This window comes from Chrysochloris asiatica, unplaced genomic scaffold, assembly GCF_000296735.1.
Source record: "Chrysochloris asiatica unplaced genomic scaffold, ChrAsi1.0 scaffold00333, whole genome shotgun sequence".
NCBI lineage: Eukaryota > Metazoa > Chordata > Mammalia > Afrosoricida > Chrysochloridae > Chrysochloris > Chrysochloris asiatica.
In genome coordinates, this window is record NW_006408851.1 from 1620268 (window position 1) to 1640082 (window position 19815).

Sequence of the window (19815 nt, forward strand, 5' to 3'; positions counted from 1 at the left end):
TTTGTCACTGAGATGCTGGTGGTATTCTCAGATAGTGAAGTGGTCTTTACTGGGTGTTCTGTGTTTGTCACTGGGATGCCGGTGGTATTCTCAGATGGTGACGTGGTCTTTACTGGGTGATCTGTGTTTGTCACTGGAACGCTGGTGGTATTCTCAGATGGTGAAGTGATCTTTCCTGGCTCGTCTGTGTTCGTCACTGGGACGCTTGTCTTTTTCTCAGTTGGTAAAGTGGTCTTTCCTTCTGGTTTCTTCACGTGGACACTTGTAGCTTTTTCCTGCGTCAATGTCTTTTCTGTGTGTGCTGTGTGTTTTGCTGGAGATATGGAAGTGTTGTCTGAGGGAAATATAGTGATGTAAATAGGAGCTGTGGTGTGATATTCAGGTGCTTTTGAGTTCCCTTTGCTTTTTGTGGTCTGATATAATGACCCTGACGCTGTTGAGGGGTTTTCTGTGATCGTAGTCATTTTATTTTGCCCTGTGTTTATGTTTTCTGAGGAGGATGTAGGTTTTCTGTTTGTGTCTGAAGTGGTTGAGTTGGGTAATCTAACTGTAGTAGCGTATGATGTGTTCTTTCCTTTATCTACTGTAGTGTTGGTGATTCCCAGATTTTCTCCTGATGGTCTTGTAATTATTGGTCTTCTTGTTGTGGAATTGAAACACTGTAATTTTGCTGTGCGTCTTACATCTGGGTTTTTTGCATCAGAAGATCTGTTATTATTTTTAGTGGCATCAGAGTGATCAACAGATCGTCCATTCCGGATAACTGAGTCATTTTCCTGGTTCTTCAGTTTTTGTTCAGAAGTGGTAGGAACTCTGTAATGAGTTTTAGAGTTTTTATGCTCTGCAGTTTGAGGGGTTTCTATAGGTTCATGAATAGGTTTGAGATGGTTTGTGGTGTTGCAGTGATATTTTAGTTTATGGGTTTCTGTAGATTTGTAGTTGCCTGGAGGGCTACGTGAAGTGTGGTCAAGGTGAGTATTATAAATAAGACCTGGAGTAAGGAGAAATAAAGGGTCCGGTGTTGTGGATTCACCAGTTTTCTGAAGTACTGTGGTAGCACCTGTAGAGAGAGAGAGAGAGAGAGACAAATAAGAAACTTCTAATATGTTCTTCAAGGAGCTCTCATAATGTAGTGGTTACGAGTCAGACTGCTACTCTCAAGATCTTGCAGTTCGAAACTACCCATGGTTCTGTGGGAGAAAGATGAGATTCTCTGCTCCTATAAAGATTTAGAGCCTTGGAAACCCTATACACAGTTGTTGAGTCAGAACCGACTCCATGCCACATAACCACCACCACTATGTTCTTCATCGCCTCCTTGCATCCCTTTATATCTGTTATTGTTACATGCCATCAAGCAAAAATTTCCAATCATAGGTACAGATAGGATTTCCAGGGAGCAGCTGGTGGGTTTAAACTACTGACCTTTTGGTTAGCAGTCCAGTGTCACACTAGGGTCCCCTATATTCTCCAGACCCTTTATTCTTCCCAGTTGACCTCTTCAGACTACTATAATATCTAATCTTCACTCTCACTTGGAACTTTCTGGCTTCTGGACTTTTGCTCAGATTGCATCTTCTGCAAGATACCCCTTTCCCCATCCCCATCTCTACCCTTCAGCACTCAACCTCAGATTCCGATGGCTTCAAGGGATCTTTCCTGATCCCTCCAAGCAGATAAGGTCTAATTTCTTCTCAGTGCTCCAACAGTACTTTGTTAATTCTTTCTTGTTACCTTCAATTTGACATTGTAGTAGTCTCTGTGTTTGCCAACTCCTACTCCCTACCATGCCTATCGTATTGTAAGGTTTTGAGAGCAGATACTGGCAGGCATTTTTCTTAGCTAGTGCTCCTTTATGGTTGATACACTTATGGGATGGAGTCCCTTGCAGGGCTGAGAGGTAAGGGAATAAATAGCAGAATCCCATCTTTCCCTAACATTCAAGCTCCATCCCAAATTCATCCCAATGTGAGAGACTGAGGTCAAGCCTGTAGCAGAACTTCTCTTAGGGATTAATAAACATCATATGTGGTGAGAGAAATATAGACGGGGGATGGAGAATGAAGTAAGGAAGGAGATGGAAAACTTTCACTTATGTGGTGAAGATTGATTTTGATACAGGGAAGTGGGTGAGATGACTCAACACTTGCAATTTCTCCACTGGGTCCCCCTTCTTCACACACTTTTAAAGCAGCTGGGAATACCAAAGGCTTGACCTGCTGAAAGGAAAAGATGTCTGCTTGGGGGTCCTAACATGAGTAAATGAGGTCGCTGGTTTCTGGGAGGGACTGATTATGTTTAAAGACAGGGTGTGAGGTGAAACACCCCTATCAATGGACAGATATGGTCTTAATTATGTGGGGAAACAACCCAGTGGGGACAAAGGAGATGTCTCTGGTATCTGGCCAGAAGATTGAGAGTCCGGAGATCGCCAGAGTGAGAGAGGTTGTGCTGTTACATATCTGAGATTTCCAGTCTCTGTTAGCTCAAGGTGGTGACCAGAACCCAGACCCATTCACAGTTAGAGGAAACCACAGTCCACCCAACTCTTTGCCAACAAAGACAGCCAGTGGCTGGGAGCTCAGTCTTTGAAAGAAATACGAATGAGACTAAAGGAAAGTGGGAGTAGTTGAGAAGCCCAAGTCCCTGAAGGGAACTGAGACTGGAGAAGAAGAGGAGGACTGAACTCTCAGATCCTCGTTCTACTATGCCAGGTCTACCCTCCAATTCCCTTGGCAGCAATACTAGAAATAAAAATAAAACAAAACACACACACACACACACACACACACACACAAAACAGATGCCATTGAGTTGAGTGTGACTCATAGAGATCCCTCATGTGTGAAAGAAGACCTGTAATTCACAGGATATTCAGTGGCTGGTTCTTCAGAAGTAGATTACCTGGCCATTTTTTTAAGGGTGGACTTGAACCTCCAACCCCTCAGTAAGCATATTAACAGTTTGTACCACCTAAGGACTCTGATGCCAATAATAACTAAGATGGTATACCTTCTCTGGACAAGCATTCATAGATATTCTTTATCTAGATTCTCTTCTATAGTGACTGATCCTCCAAATCCCCCACAAATCACCTTGGAGACTGTTGGTCCAACCCTCTTGGATTGAATTATGTTCACCAAAAATTTGTGTTGCAAGTCCTAACCTCTATGCCTCTGGCTGAAGTCCTTGTGTGGTGCTGTAAGATAAGCACTGGATCACAAGGTCAGTTTGAAGCGCAAAGTGATGGTTAAAACCCACCAGTCGCTCCTCAGAAACTCTAAACTGCAGGATTGGTGGTTCAAGCTCACCAGCACTCCTTGGAAACTCTATGCAGGGCCATTATGAGTCAGAACTAACTCTATGGCACTTAACAACAATGCCTCTGATTATAATCTCCTTTGGGGAATGGATTGTCTTTGTTATGTTAATGATATAGGGTTAGTGTGTGTGTGTGTGTGTGTGTGTGTGTGGTGTCTTGAGCCAATCTCTTTTGAGATATTAAAGAGATTCAACAAGCAAATGAATGAGCATAGATGAGGGAAGATAGATGCCAAGACACATCAAGATCTCCAAGGAGCTAGGAAGCAGAAGCTGAAGAAAGAAGGACTGTCTTCAGAGTTGACAGAAAGGGAATGCCTTCTGCTTCTTCAGAAAGTTGGAAATAGAAATACCTTGTTGTTGTTAAAGGCCATCAAGTCAGTTCTGACTCATAAAGGCCCTCTATAGAGTTTCCAAGGAGTGCTGGTGAGCTTGAACCACCAATCCTGCAGTTCAAACCAATCTTGCAGTCTTGCACATTAAGCAGTACCACACCAGGACTCCCCATAAACCTTCCACAAGAAATACGAGCCAGGACATGAGTAGATACATGCACACCAATGTTCATCACAGCACTATGCACAATAGCAAAAAGATGCCTAAGTGCCCATCAATGGAAGAATGGATAAACAAACTCTGGTACGTACACACAAAGGAATACTATGCAACCTTGAAGAACTATGATGAATCTGCAAAGCACCTCATAAGATGATGGACAGTAATTCACAGGTTTGGGGTAAACACATGTTAGCTTGGATGATGAAGAGGGCAAGAGCAATACACAAGAACAGGGAGGGTGGCAGATGAACAATGAAGATAGGGGAAGAGTTAGGGAGGTATCCATGGGCTAAATGGGGTAGAGGTAAATAGTGATTTATACACAACCTTGGAACAACAGTGTTCTGTGATACAGAGATCGAAACATAGTCTAAATTGGTAAAGGAAGGGGAAAATGTTTAGGTCCTCAACTGCCTACTATTATAAAATATTGGTTTCCCTTGTCTGTTATTGTAAAATAGACATTTAAGTGTGATGGAAATTAATATTTGGAATTATGATTCCCAATATTCCCAAGAAAGTTTATAAGTCCATCTTCATCCTATAATTGGTTAGATTAGCTGAAATTGGAATTAGAATTTGCCCACAGAACTAGGCTTCCTGCTAAACCTTTGTGGAGTATGGGGCCTTAGGTAGAATCCTGAGCCCCACCCAGAACCTTCTGAGATGGGACATTCCCACTTGAAAAGACTTGCAGACTAACCTAGAATGGCTGGGAGAACAGAAGACTGTTATCGAAATAAAGACCTGCAGAAAAACAAACAAACAAAAACAGACTGTCTGTCAGACTATCAAGCAAGCTGTTTGCTTTGGAGGCATCCAGGCAAGAAAAGTCAGCCCATCAGGGAAAACCCCCTTCTAAGACTGAAACTCAAAGGGAACCTGTGAGCAGTCTAGTATGCTCGCTGGTGACTACCCTGGTCTGCTCATGAGTGGAAGTGGGGGATATGCAGCAATGAAGACACGGGCTGAGTTTGGCCATGTTTCACTGACACCCATTGACTTTGAAATGAAAGAGAGAAGAGGAAGGGCTAACTGCTCTAAAGTTTAGGGAGATATGAGAGTGAAGCAACCCACTGGTCTGAAGTGTGGGGAGGCATGCATGAACTTGTAAACTTGCATCTAATACCCATTGACCTAGCTTGTATGGCTAGCTGACCAGATAATGATGCTAGGTACTGTGAGCAAGTGTAAATTGCTACAATTTGATGAACTAGACCTTTGTTTATGGATGCAGTTGCTCAAAATCCAACAGAAATTAAAGGATTCTTCATATCAAGGACCAAGCTGATTTTCTCTGTGCACTGTGTTGATAGGAATGGGAAATTTAGATATTGGTTATCAAAAAATGGGGGGCTATAAAGATACAAAGTGGCTGGCTTACAAGCTTTCAGAATGAGTACGCTTAGTTTCAGAATGAAGCAGGTGATGTAGAATCCCACTGAATAGTTTTCCACTTTTCCAGATGGATCTGGTGATAAGAGATAGAGGATGATGGTAATGGGATTTTATGATTCAATTGTGAGTAATTTTTAACAGGATTAATTGTGATTGTCACAACTGTAATTGTAGAAGATGTATAACTAAAAGGGGAGAGTAGTTAATCTTTCAGTTCAAGAACGGAGGATCTCAGGACCATCAAGAAGGAAGAGCTTGAAAAATGTGCTCTTTGGACATTTAAATGAATATCTATTTTTTGTTTTGCTACACAAGACCTCTTTAAAGTGTCGAAGAGCAAAAATGTCAGTTTGAGGACTAAGGTGAGCTTGACCCAAGCCATGGGAATTTCAATAATCTCATATGCATGTGGAAGTTGGACAGTGAATAAGGAAGAGCATAGGAGAATTGATGCATTTGAGTTATGGTGTTACAAGAGAATATTAAAAGTACCATGGACTACCAAAAGAACAAACAGATCTGTGTCAGAAGAAGTACAACCAGAGTGCTCCTTGGAAGCCAGGATGGCCAAACTTCATCTCTCATACTTCAGACATATTATTAGGAAGGACCAGTCACTGGAGAAGGATATCATGCTTGGTAAAGTAGAGGGTGAGAGTAAAAGAGGAAGACCCCCAGCGAGATGGATTGCCACAGTGGTGACAGCAATGGGCTCAGGTCTAGCAACGATTGTGAAGTTGACCCAAGAGCAGGCAGTGTTTTGTTCTGTTGTGCACAGGGTAGCAACTTGATGGCACCTAACTACTACTACTATGTGTACATCAAATATATTTGCTTTGTTGGTTTGTGAAAAACAAGTTGTAAAAGGGAAACCACAGGGAGGAAACAGAATAACTGTTGTTGCAGGGAAGGGACTACAATCATTTAGATGAAGCAAAATGGATGATTGGTTCAAAGTAAAGCTAATGATCATATCTGTTAACCTTCATTCAATTCACAATAAAAAGTTAAAAAGAAAAACCCTCACATCTAGCAGTTTCCAACATACAGTAGGTACTTACTGTATGATTGTCGAACAAATAAATCCCAAAGAAAAAAAATAAAAGAGAGAGAAAGCCTTCCCCCAGGTCTGACACCCTAAATTTAGAATTCTAGTTTCCTAACTTGTCAAAGAATAAATTTATGCTTATTAAAGCCACCCATTTGTGGTATTTCTGATTTGTTGTTGTTGTTATCTGCCATGGAGTCGGTTCTGACTCATAGCGACCCTGTACAGGGTTTCCGAGGCTATAAATCTTTACGGGTATAGTAGCACTATATAACTAAGAGTCCTGGGTATCCAGATAACGGGGATCCTGGTGTGGCGCTGTGGGATAAAGCACTGGACCTCAAGGTCAATTTGAATCACAAAGTCGGAAGTTCAAACTCACCAGCCCCTCCTTGGGAACTCTATACAGGGTTACTATGAGTTGGAACCGACTCGAGTCAATGGCACTTAACAACAACAGATAACTAAGGCAGGGAGGAAACGTGACTTGCACACAGCCGCACAGCAATAGCAATCCACAACATTTCTCCAGCACTATGAGGCAGGCATGTCCTACAACTGAAGACAAGTATCAGTATATTTACTTTTACCATCCCCCTTTGAGGTGGAAACTATTATTCTTCCTAAATAAAGGAACAAGATTAAGAGTGGTTAAGTAATCTTCCCAAGGACACCCAGCAATTAAGAGGTTGAGTCAGAATCTGAACCTACGTCACCTGGCTCCTGGGCCCAAATTCTTCCTGGTTAAGACCATCACATTACACAGCCTCTGTAAGTTATCTCAACTCCATGGAGAAGAAAGAATTCTGCATTGTGGAACTCCTACAGGATACTTACTGTTCATATATTCATCTCTATCACAAACCTGAAGCAAGAGTTAAGATCTCAGAATAATAGAACATTCTAGAAGCTCCAAGAGGGGAAATAAGTGGCAAGGTCAGACGTTTCACTACACACAGATTGCCTGACCACATAGTAAAGGATTAAGAAGCATTTGCTGAGTTAATAAATGAATAGGCAGCAACACAGAGTGGCAAATACCACTCGCCTCCAGGTTCTGCCCCTTACCAGATCTGCATCCTTTATCAGATCACTTAAATGCTAGGAAGCTCCATATCCTCAAATGTAAACAACTATGACATCAGCTTCACCAGCTTAATGTGAGGATGAAGGAAAGTATGGAGGGGAAGCTTGCGCACTGGTTGTAGAACATAGAAGACTCTGAAATGCTTGTGGACTCTGAAGCATTTTTAAAAAAACAACAACAACTTTTTATTATGAATTGAGTGAAGGTTTACAGAGCAGGTCATCTGTTTTACATTCAACAAATCACATACTTTGCTTCATTACAATGATTGCAATCCCTTCTATGCACTAATGGTTAACGGTATTTACCTCTATTCCCTTTAACATTGCTTTGTCCATGTGTCTCCTGCCACCTTTATGTTTCCTTTACTATCTTCCCTCTTGTTGTATAACAACTACCCGGTCACCCATGTTAAAATGTGTCTACCTTCTAGTCCAAGAATAATTTCCCCACCTTGCTCCATAACCACCATTAATAGTTTCTTTTATCAAGAAAACTTTTGCTTAACTTTAACAACATTGATCTCACAGTATTTTGTCCTTTTGTGATTGACTGATTTCATTCAGAATAAGGTCTTCCAGGTTCATCCATGTTATGAGGTGATTCAAAGATTCATCATTATTCTTCAACATTGCATGGTATCCCACTGTGCATGTGTACCCAAGTTTGTTTAACCATTCCTCTGTTGATGGGCATCCAGATGGTCTCTATCTTTTTGATGTGTCTTTTATAAACAGCATATTGAAGGATCCTGTTTTCTTATCCATTTTGCTCTCTCTGTCTCTTGACTGGTGCATTTAATCCATTTACCTTCAGTGTAATTACTGACAGGTATGAATTGATGGCTGTCTTTTTGCTGTGTGCATTGTTGTGATGCTGCTGGCTTACTTGTTCCACATAATTTTCTGCACTGCATTTCGTTTGTGGGTTTTTGTGTGTGTGTGTGTGTTTTAACATTTTAAATTCTATTGTGCTAATGCTTACTAAATCTTTCTGATTTTCCTCTTTTTTAAAATTTTGATGTAAATGTGTATTTATTTTCTTTGAGGTTACCCTGCAATTTACCAATATTTTCCCTATTTAAAACAATGTGCTTTATCTTGAAATCTACTTAACTTCCTTGCCTTTGGGAAGTTGTGTATCCACACTACTCCCTCTTTATGCTTTTTAGTTGACTTCATTATAAATGGATATCTCTGGTTCCCTATTTTCAGTCTTATAGGCTTGTTTTACCTTTAATACTTCCATACAATAAATGCTGAACTATGAACGACAAGGTCTGCAGTTCGAGCCCGCCAGCCACTCTTCAGGAGAAAGATGAGGCTTTTTGCTCCCTTGAAGATTTGAAGGCTTGGAAATCCTAGACACGGTTGCCATGAGTTAACAGCAACAACAACATATCTAGATTGAGTTCTGACTGGTGTTGTCATGTACGGCAATCTCAGGTTATTGTCTGCTGTTGATCATCAGTCCAAAGAACAATCTAGCATTTTTTTGGAAAAGTTGGTCTTGTTATTGCAAAATACTTTAATTTTTGTTTATCAGGAAATGTCCTAATTTCACCATCATTTTTAGGTATAGCTTTGCTGGGTATATGATTCTTGGTTGGCAATTTTTTTCTGTCAAAATTTTGTATGTCATCCCAATGCCTTCTTGTCTGCATGGTTCTTCTTTGTAGGTAACTTTTCATTTTTCCCTAGCTGCTCTCAGGATTCTTTCCTGTCTGGTTTTGGAAAGTTTGATTATATATGTGTTGGTGATTTTCTTTTGGAGTCTATCCTGTTTGGGGTTAATTCAGCATCTTAAATGGTTATCTTCTCATTTTTCTTAATATTAGGTAAGTTTTCTTTCAACAACTCTTCAACAATTTTATCTGTACTTTTTATTGTATCTTCTTCTCTTCCTATACTGGAATTCCAATCACTGGTAAGTTGTTCCTCTTCATGATGTTGCATATAACTCTTAGGCTTTCTTTGGATTTTTTCATTCTTTTTTCTGATTGTTCTTCTAGCCTGCTAGCATTAACAGATTGATCTTCAAGCTCACTAGTTCAGGCTTCCATTGTTTTTCATCTGCTTCTTTACCCTTTCAATGTATTGTCCATTTCTGAGATCTTACTATCAATCTTCTGAATTCCTAATTGCAGTTTTTGTATTATTTCCAAATGTGCATCTATGTTGTCTGTTTGTACTAATAGGTTTTCCGAAATTCTTCAAAAAGTTTTTACTGTAGTCTCCTTGCTTGCCTCAATCTTTCTATTGATCCTTTGAAGGTACCTAATTATCATTCTTTGGAATTATTTTTCAGTTAATTCCATAAATTTTTTTCTTCCTCAAAACATTTTCTGACTCTGCATTGGTCATTTGTTTGAGCCATTCTCTCAGGTTTCTTTGTATGAGCTACAATTGTCTCTTGTTTCCAGGGCATTGTAGAATTGTCATACTTGTTTTTAATTGATGATTGTATGTTGGTGTGTACTCAAGCTCTCACCAACTGTCTCATATGAGTATAATTAAATAATGGAAGTGTGTACACCATTCTTGTTCATTATTTGTGTACCTCAGTTTAAGATGGTGTTGGCTGCTGTCTATTGTTGATCATGTGTTATAGGAGCTGATACTGACTCTTGCCAACTCAATGGAGCTACAGAGGGTATGGTTGTGGCTGGGCTGCATGGGCAAGGTTTCTGTTTCCTGTTGGATGGGAAAGAGAAAATCCCTCACCCCCAAACACACACACAAGAAAACTAAGAGAATAAACAACAAGGAAAAGAGGGGAAAAAAAGAAATAAAAATAGTCAGCAATCAGGGGGAAAAGGCTATAATTACTATAAAGATAATAGAGCTATAGAAGAAAAAAATAAGAGAGGAAATAAGAGGAAGAAAATGAAAATAAAAACAACACTTAGAAAAACCAGGGAGAGGGAAGATGAAAAGAGAAAAGAGTAGAGAGTAGTAAAGAAAGATCAAAGGGGGGGGGGAAAGAAGAAGGGAAACAGAAAAAAAAGGAAAATAACAGAGATAGAAAGGGTAAAATTCAAGGGAATAGAAAGAGAAGAAGATGGAGGAGAAAGAATAAACAAACAAAAACAGTGAAACAGTAAAATAATAATAATAATAATAATAAAATAAACAAACAAAAAAAGTGTGGTTGTTGGACCCAGAGAGGAGAAAACTCTGGGAAGTGCCTATAAGCCAAACAGCTCAAGATATGGGTGTGAGAAGGATGGACAGTAGAGTTCCTGGCCCTAGATGGAGTTCTATTGGCCTCCTTATCTATGTTCAGGGCACTCAGTCCAGAAGTAGTTTGTGGAAGACCACAGGGTAGCTGGGGGCAGGGTGACTGGTTAAATGCAGGTCTGGTGGCTCTGCAGGTTCTGTAGGACTGGAGCCAAGTCCACCTGAATCCTGGCACCAAATCAGCGTGGCTCCTGACCACGTAACGCCTAACTCCTGGAGAGCAAGATCTGAGCTAGGAATGGATGAGGTTGAGAGCTGACCACACCACTGCTCACCAGGGGAGCATAGGGAAAAAAAAGGACTCATATCTTTCCCGTTTTGTGTGTGAGTCTGCTCTGCCAGGTCACTTTCTGTTGCCAATGCTACTCCAAAGATGTTTGCATCACGTCTGGTCTGCCATTCACCAATATGTCTCCCTCTCTCACTGTCCCTGCTCAGCTTCTTCTCCCAGCATGCACTCAGTCCAATTCTCTAACCTTTCCTCTGAAGTTCAGGGTTCCTGGGTTTTTATCTGAGTTTTTTTTCATTTAGTCTCTTTCGTTTCTTTGTTGTAGAGGGTCTGTGTGGTGCATCTTTCCACCATCTTTCCAGAAGTGCTTCCTGAAGTATAGTGTTCAAGACAATTTTGTATCTTGCCCTGTTCTTCTCTTGGTAATAACAGGAACCTGAGTTCTGTTCTCCCACCTTTTTCAGTCTCAAGTATCTCTCCTGCTCTACCTGCCTCTGAGACCTACCTTGACTGCCTTCTGCATTTCTTGACCATTTTCCCTTGCTCTGTTTTATTTCTACAGCACTCACCATTTTCTAATATGCAATGCTATTGTTGTGTTTAAGTACCATCAAGTCAATTCCAATTCATAGCGACCCTGTATAGGATTTCTGAGGAGTGGTTAGTGAGTTTGAACTGCTGATCTTGCAATTTGAACTGATTTTGTGGTCCAGTGCGTATCCTACAGTGCCGTACCAGGACTCCAATCCATAGAGGTACTCCATAAATATTTGTTGACTGGATGAATGCATGATTATTTTAAGACTGATGAGAACTCTAGAAATCTAGCCAACATTGTGCACATTAAGTGAAAAAAAAAAAAAACAACAAAACTTGTGACCTTCAAAGGTTGAAAGACCAAGGAGTAACTTCTGCTATGTTAAGAAAAATTGAGTCACTGAGAATGAAAACACGCTCTGATTTGAAGTAACTATCATTTTACCACAAGATAACTGTCAGTTCTAGATTCAGATAACTGAATTATAGAAGTCCAGTTCTGCATTATGCAATTACACAACCACAGATTGTAAAATTTGTGTTGAAGCTCAAGGGACTCCTTGGCCCTGAGCCCAGCCATGATGCAAATCAGTGACTAAACCCCAGGATGAGATGACCATCTCTTTCCCTCAATAGATCTACCACAATAGCAGCTTTATTTCCCTAGGAGATTTCTACTATAAGATTTTCATTCCATAATTGCTATCAGAACTGACGGTGAGTGTTGCAAATGTAAAGGTAGATGTTTTGTAACAAAAGGAGGGGAGTGGTTGATTTTGAAGTCCAGGAACGGAGGACCCTGGGACCATCAAGGGAGAAGAGCGGAGTGTGGGACTCTATCCAGAGAAGTAGTGACACCAGAGTTGGAGGCAGAGATGATGACATGAAGAGATGGAGTGGCTGGAGACTCTGGACTCAGGGAGGAAGAGGGTCTGTGTGCTGATGGCTAGGGGGCAGAAAATCTTTGGATTTTGATGATGCATGGAGGGGATTGTAATTATTGCAGTGAAACGAAATATGATAGGATGAATGTAAAGCTGATGTTCTCCCATGTAAACTACCACTCAATTCACAATAAAAACTTAAAAAAAGAAAAAAAATAGATATCCATTCCATTGAATGATCTGGAAAGGAGTGTTTTGGTCACTGAAGTATAGGCAAGACAGCTCAAAAAGGGAAATCTGGTTTTAGCACAAGACACTAGAGGTGAATGCTCAGCCTGGATAAAGGAATGAAAACAAATTCCACAACATCAAAGCTTTGTATAATTCCAAAGTTCTCTTCAATCTACTTTGTTCATGTATTTGAAAAGACAGTGGGACTAGGGTATATTATAAGAAGTTTTATTGATCTATAGAAGAATTGATGCATTTGAGTTACGGTGTTGGAGAAGAATAGTGAAAGTGCTGTGGACTGTCAGAAGAACAAATAAATCTGTATTGGAAGAAATACAACCAGAATGTGCCTTAGAAGCCAGGATGGCAGGTCTTTGTCTCTCATACTTCCGACTTATTATCAGGAGGGATCAGTCCCTGGAGGAGGACATCATGCTTGCTAAAGTGGAGGGTCAGCAAAAAAAAGAGAGACCCCAAATGAGATGGATTGGTACAGTAGCCGCAGCAGTGGGCTGAAGCGTAGCAGTAATTGTGAGGATGGTACAGGACCGGACAGTGTTTCTTTCTGTTGTGCGTAGAGTCCTTATGGGTTGAAAGCAACTTGACGGCACCTAACAACATTCTTCTTTCTAATATTTTTTGTATTTTCCATTTTCTATAATGAGCATATGTTACATCCTGCTAAGCAGCTCACTCCATAGTGTTTCTTCAGATCAGTTTCACCACAAAGAACATTCCTGGTGTTTCTGACCTGTACCTCAAAAATGGCTTATTGTATTTGCAATGATGTGAGCAAATATTTGTTAAAATAGCCATGAAGTTAGTAGTAAAATTCACAAAAACAGAAAACAACAAATGCTGATGTGGATGTAGAAAGACTGTAACTCACATCAGCTGCTGGTGATACTATAAAATGGTGCGATCACTCCAGAAAACAGTGTGGCATTTTCTTAAAAAGTTGGAAATAGACATACCATATAACCCAGCAATCCTTCTACTTGGCATATATCCTAGAGAAATGAGAGTTGCTCTGGGAATAAATATGTGTGCATGCATGTTCATCACAACTATTCACAATAAGAAAAAATGCAAACAACCTAAATACCCATCAATGGAAGAATGGATAAACCAACTATAGTACACATACACAGTGGAATACTGCAGAACATTAAAGAATAATTATAACACTATGAAACACCTCATAACATGGATGAACCTAGCGGACATTATAATGAGTGAAATGAATACATCACAAATGGATTAATGTTGTATAAGACCACTACTGTAAAAAGTCAAGAAAAGGGTTCCACACTAAAAGGAACATTCTTTTATGGTTACCAGGAGTGGGGGAGAAAGAAAAGGTCATCATAGACTAGAAGGTAGACACATGTTAACTTGAGTGAAGAGGAGGATAAAATACAGGAAGAGGAAGGTCAGTAAAACATAAGGAGAAGATGCTAAGAGGAGTGCAAGAGTTAAAGACATCAGAGGTGAATACTGTGTTACACACAATTCTGCACTAATGGTGATCTGAGAGTGTATGCCTAGACAAGCAGGCTAAATGGATGTGGGAGGGAGAGTAGGAACATAACCATGAATATATGTAGATTTGACAGAGCCTATTTGTACATGTGTATTTATCTTTACTTCAAATACCCATTAATGTGGTAAAGCATACAGAGGGCAAAGTTGTAAACAGTTCTTATATACAACCAAATATCTTGACGGAATGAGTGATGGGGCCTGCGAGCTCAGGACCATGATCTTAGGGAAAATCAAGGTCAGTTGGCATAGCACAATCCACAAAGACAATGTTCTACATTCTTCTTCAGTTAGTAGCAAGTGATTGGGGTTTTACACTCATGAGAGGCCATCTAAGTGGCAACTATTGGTCACTCCCTGATCAGAGGAAAGAAGAGTGAAGAACATTGAAGGCACATGGAAACAATTAGTGCAGTGGGATAATGGATCACTCATATATCTGTCTCCATGACCCTGAGACCAGAACTAGATGGTGCCCAACTACCACTACCAACTCCTCTGAAAGGGATCACATTAGAAGGTCCTGGATGTATGGGAGAAAACTGTGAAACAGAACTCAAAATTGTTTTTTAAAAAACATGCTTACTGGTCAGGTAGGGAAGGTTGGAGCACTGCCCTTCCCAGACATCTTTGAGCTCAACCCCATGGCACAGTTTTCAGCTCAACAATGGACTGGTCTATTTTGGGAACAGTAACACTGTGGAGGTATCCATACCTTAGAATAATCAACCACTTAAGATAAAACAGTAGCACTAGCCAAGGACAAAATTCAGAAAGGTTAGGAAAGAAGGAGGAAGAGGAACACAAAACACTGGGAGGAAGTGGGATAAGTGAAGTTCCATTGTGAGGATTGCAACCAAAGACATGAAACAAATTTGTGTAAATTGTTGAATGAAAAACTGATCTCCTCTTTAAATCTTCACCCAATTCATAGTAAAAGGTTTTTTTTTTTTGTTTTTTTTTTTAAAGCTATGCAGTATGAGCTCATTATGTGACCTAAAACAGACATAGAAAAGTGTCTGAGGCCCACTCCTAAGATTATGCCCAAGAAACTTGAAAACAGGGACTCAAACAGATATATGTGCACCATTGTGTATGGCAGCACTACTCCCAATAGCCAAAGATGGAAGCAACCCAGTAGACCAGTAACAAATTAATGGATCTCCAAAATGTGGCATATACATGCAATGGAATAGCATTCAGTCATAAAGAGAAACAAACTTCTGGAAACATTATACTGAGTGAAATAAGTCCATCACAAAAGAACAAATATTGTATGATCCCACTTATACAAAACATCTAGACTTGGAAAATGCACAAAGACAAAAGTTTATTAGTCATTACCAGGATCTGTAAAAAGGAGAGAATAGGGAGTTAGTGTTAAAAGGATACTGAGTTTCTGTTTGGGCTAATGAAGATTTTTTTGGAAATAGATAGTGGAATTGTTTGGGTAACAGTGAATATAATTTATGTTTCTGAACTGTACACTCAAAAATGGTTAAAATGGCAAACATTTTGTTATATATGCATACATATTTCATCATAGTATTTTTTTCAGAGACTGAAAAGAAATACACCGGAATGATACTCAAGAGTATTGCAGGAGATTTTATTCGTCCTTCAAATTTTTTTGGTTTCCAAATTTCTATAATGTTTATACGTTATTTTCATCATGGAAATTAAATCAAATACCATTTATTGTACGAAAAATGTCCAGTTTGTATTTTGCCCAGGAACCCAACTCCATTTCCCAACCCCTGACCTACTTTCTTTCTCAGAGAGGATTTAGCCTGGATTTTTACTAGGGTCTGTGACAGCATGGGGAAGATTCGGGTTTTTAGATCTCATTCTCTGAGCCTGGGTACTAACTGGTTGTGTGGGTAAATGACTGGAGCACCCCAGGACTTCAGGCATCTACATCACCTCACTTCCCTCCCTGCCTTGGTTTCCCTCTCTGCAGAACACAGTCCCATGCCCAGCTCTGACCCACACTCCAGTGTCAGAGTGTAACCCCACCCGATCCCATCCCAACCCCACCAAAGCCCAAGCTTTCCCTTACTCAGCCCCTCTCTTCTGCAGGATCTAAGTGTCTAGCTCCTCTTCCTCTCCCCACCCCAGACCAGCCAAGCTCCCAGATCCTCCCTGCCTAGAGTCACACACACACACACACACACACACACACACACACACGAACAAATAAAATAAAAAACACAACAACAAACGCAGAGACCACCCAGGCTGAATCCCCATATTCTGGGCAGGGATTTGGATTCCAGGTGCACTTGCCCTGGAGCAAATCTGTCTCCAAAGTGGATGTAAGGGCTACTGATTCATGAATGCTCCCTCCTGTCCCTTAAACATCCCTTATCCTAGGCCAGAAGGTAGAGAGAGCAGCAGGTAGGACCATCTGCCCAACAGAAAAGGGGGTAGAATGTGCATAGGATGGGCGCTGGGAGAGCTCAGAGATCCCTAGCAGGGAAGAACGTGGAGCTAAAAGACAGACAATGCATTGCTGAGTTCTATCAGAGATAATTTCAAGATTCATCAGCCCCAGTTCCCTGTCCCAGCCCAGCTCCCTGCTGATCTTGGTCAAACACTTCTGGAAGGAGAAGTACTGTCTGCCCACCCCAAACCCTGCCGGGTGCGTTTCAGGTTCCTGGCTTTCCTGGCCCAGGTTTTGGATCATCAATCTCATCTGCTAATATGGACAGAGGCCCTCTGAACCCACTGTTGGGTGTCTACCTTGTGAAGACTCTTCAGAGTCACCCCGGCCCCTCCAGACTGCCCCTGTCCTCCATCTTTCTACACCCTGGGTTCTGTCACAGAACTGTTGAACTTGCTTGTCAAGCTTTGCCATACAGTCATACAGTATTCCTTTTCTTCTCAAAGCCCTGGGATGTTTCTCCAACTGTAAGAAGGAGACAAAATCACACAGGCCTTATAAAGTTGTGAGGATCCAATAAGTGTATGTGGGAACGTGCCTAGAACAGTGCCCAGCCTGTAGGAAGTGCTCCCTGAGCATCTGCTAGTATTACTGGCCAGGCAGCATCCTTCCCATTTTACAGGTGGTATAGTGGTCCAGAAAAGTTCAATGGACCAGATCCAGGACTAGAACCCAGGTCTACATAGAGAAGGGCAGAGAGAGGGGCTCTCAAGAGAGACACCTGTCCCCTCTCTGATGACAGCAGGTGGTGGAACTCTTGCTTGCTTGACTTTGAACAAGCCCCTTTACCTCTGTGAGCCTCTCTCCTCAACTGTAAAATGGGAACATTGTTAACCACCTCAGCGTCTGTTGAGGGGATGAAATGAGATGAAGTATATGAACAGCTATGAGGTCCTTACACAAACAGTTGCCCAGAGATACTGACCTAGCCCTTGGGGGCTAGCGCTGAGAGTGAAGCAGCCAGCTGGTCTGAAATGCAGGGAGGTGTGAATGAACTCCCAAACTTGCAGCTAGTACCCATTTGACCTAGCTTGGATGGCTCGTTGACCAGAACTTGAACCAATGAATATAAAGATGTTTGATACTGAGAACAAGCATAAATTGCTACAATATGATGAACTAGACTTTTGACAGTGACTCAAAATTCTAATCAGAATAGAAGGATTCTTCATATCAAGAAACAACTGTGTTTCTTCAGTGTGCTGGATTGATGTTGTTGTTAAGTGCTGTCGAGTCAGTTCCAACTCATAGTGACTGTGTATAGGGTTTCCAAGGAGCGGCTGATGAGCTTGAACCAACTTTGCAAGTCCAGTGTATTAACCCACTGGGTTGATAGTGACAATTTAGATATTGGCTATCAAAAACAGAGGGTACAAAGGCATGAAGCAGCTGACTTACAAACTTTCACAAAGTGTGCTTAGTTGCAGAATGAGGGGTGTGGGAAAGAGAGAGCAGAATGGATAAGAAAACAAGATTCTTCAATATGCTGTCTACAAGAGACACCTCGAAAAGTTGGAGACAGACTAAATACCCATCAACAGAAGAATGGCTAAACAAACTGGTACATACACACAATGGAAAGCTACAAAACATTGAGGAATGATGATGAATCTGTGAAACACCTCAGACATGGTTGAGCTTGGAGGACATCATGCTGAGTAAAATTAGTTGATCACAAAAGGAAAAATATTGTATGAGACCAATGTTATACAAAGTTGAAAAAAAAAAGTTTTCTTGATAAATGAAACAATATGTAATGATGAGGTGAATTATTCACAGGCTAGAGGGTAGACACATGCTAACACGGGTGGTAGGGCAGCAATACTCAACAAGAGGGAGGTTAGCAGAGGAAGGATGAAGTTAGCAGGAGACACAGGGAGGAACGCAATAGCTAAAGTGAAAAAAGGTAAATACTGCTAACTGTTGGTGCATGGAGGGGATTGCAACCATAGAATGAAGCAAATGTGATCTGTTGAATGGAAAACTAATGATCTGTTCTGTAAACCTTCACTCAATTCACAATAAAAAGTTGAAAACAAACAAACCAACAGTTGCCCAGAGAATGTCAAGCTCCCACCCCTGCCCATCCAGGGCCACTGAGACCCATACAGTCTTCATGTGAACTAGAAAAAAAACTCACCCCACCCTGGAGAGGGGGCACTAGCCTTGTGGGCCATGTCTTAGAAGGCATAAGCTCCTACACTCCCTTCAGTTGGCAAAATTGAATAGTGAACAATCTCGACAGACGACTGAATGTAGCAGCCCCCTCCCATATTCATCGGCTATTCATTTCTGTGGTTGTTCATTCAACCCTGAAAATGCCAAGAAACTATCTCCCTCTCTCTTCTAGCCTCCTGTTATGGTTACCTGTCTACTTCTGAGGGTGTTCTTACCTGCCTCCCACAAAGCCAGCAGGATGAGGAGGCAGCCCCCGAAGGTAGAGGTGAAGTGCAGGCAATAGGCTGTCTGGGCCATGGTAGAGCTGGGCAGCTGCTTAGGGCCCAGGGTCTGGGGTCCCCTCACCTTATATGGGACTAGGTTTGACGTCATGGGGGCAGAGGCCCCTCGGGACTAAACCTTAAACAAATGGAGCTGCCCCACCCCACGCGCAGTGTGATAACAACAGACCACAACTGCTGCGTCATGGAGCCTGGTATTTGGGTGCTGGTGGAAGGGCTGGGATCTGGAGCAGGAAGGGAGAAGTGGGAGGTGATAGGCTGCTGATATCCCAGCAGAGGAAGAGGGGCTGGGTGGGGTGGTCTCCAGGGCTCTAGGGAGCAGATGGCCTGATGCTAACACCACTGAGCTGTGACTGGATGTGGAATAGGGTGAGGGACGATTGGGTGCCTGGGTTCCGAGAGGACATTCCAGTTCTTCTGATCCTCCAGCTTCAATTTCATCCTCCCATTTCTCTTGCGCCAGCCTGGCTCTCCACACCCCTTACTCACACACGGTCACTCTTCTTGCCCTGGGTGGAGATGTCATGAGCAACAGGTGAAAGAGCAAAGCCCTCACAGGGCCACTGCTGGCAACATAGGTGCTCAGACGAAGACATATGGGGGCAGCAGTAGACACAGACAGATAGATGCTGAGAACAGGCATCACACACGTCACCAGAGACGCAGACAGTCCTATGCCATCCAGAGGGATCAAGGCCAAGACCTTTGGCAAAGATGTTTGTAGACACACAGGGGCTTCTGCCATCACTTGTTACCACTCCATCTCTTCCCACTTCATCCCAGCAGCTCTTTGCCTCAGTATCCCCATTCAGAAATGCAAAGCTCTCATTTCTAGAATT

General features: G+C 41.6%; 1 protein-coding gene across 1 annotated transcript in view; it reads right to left on the reverse strand.

The window, feature by feature from the left end:
* The window catches only part of LOC102822937 (diffuse panbronchiolitis critical region protein 1-like), a 21063-nt gene extending 2071 nt beyond the window's left edge, over positions 1-18992 (reverse strand). Inside the window, exons 1-2 of the mRNA XM_006875680.1 lie at positions 18911-18992; positions 684-1060 (exon numbers count right to left, since the gene is read on the reverse strand). Of these exons, the coding sequence (XP_006875742.1) occupies positions 684-1060; positions 18911-18992 (459 nt within the window). The remainder of the gene's footprint in view (positions 1-683; positions 1061-18910) is intronic.
* Positions 18993-19815: the final 823 nt, after the last annotated feature.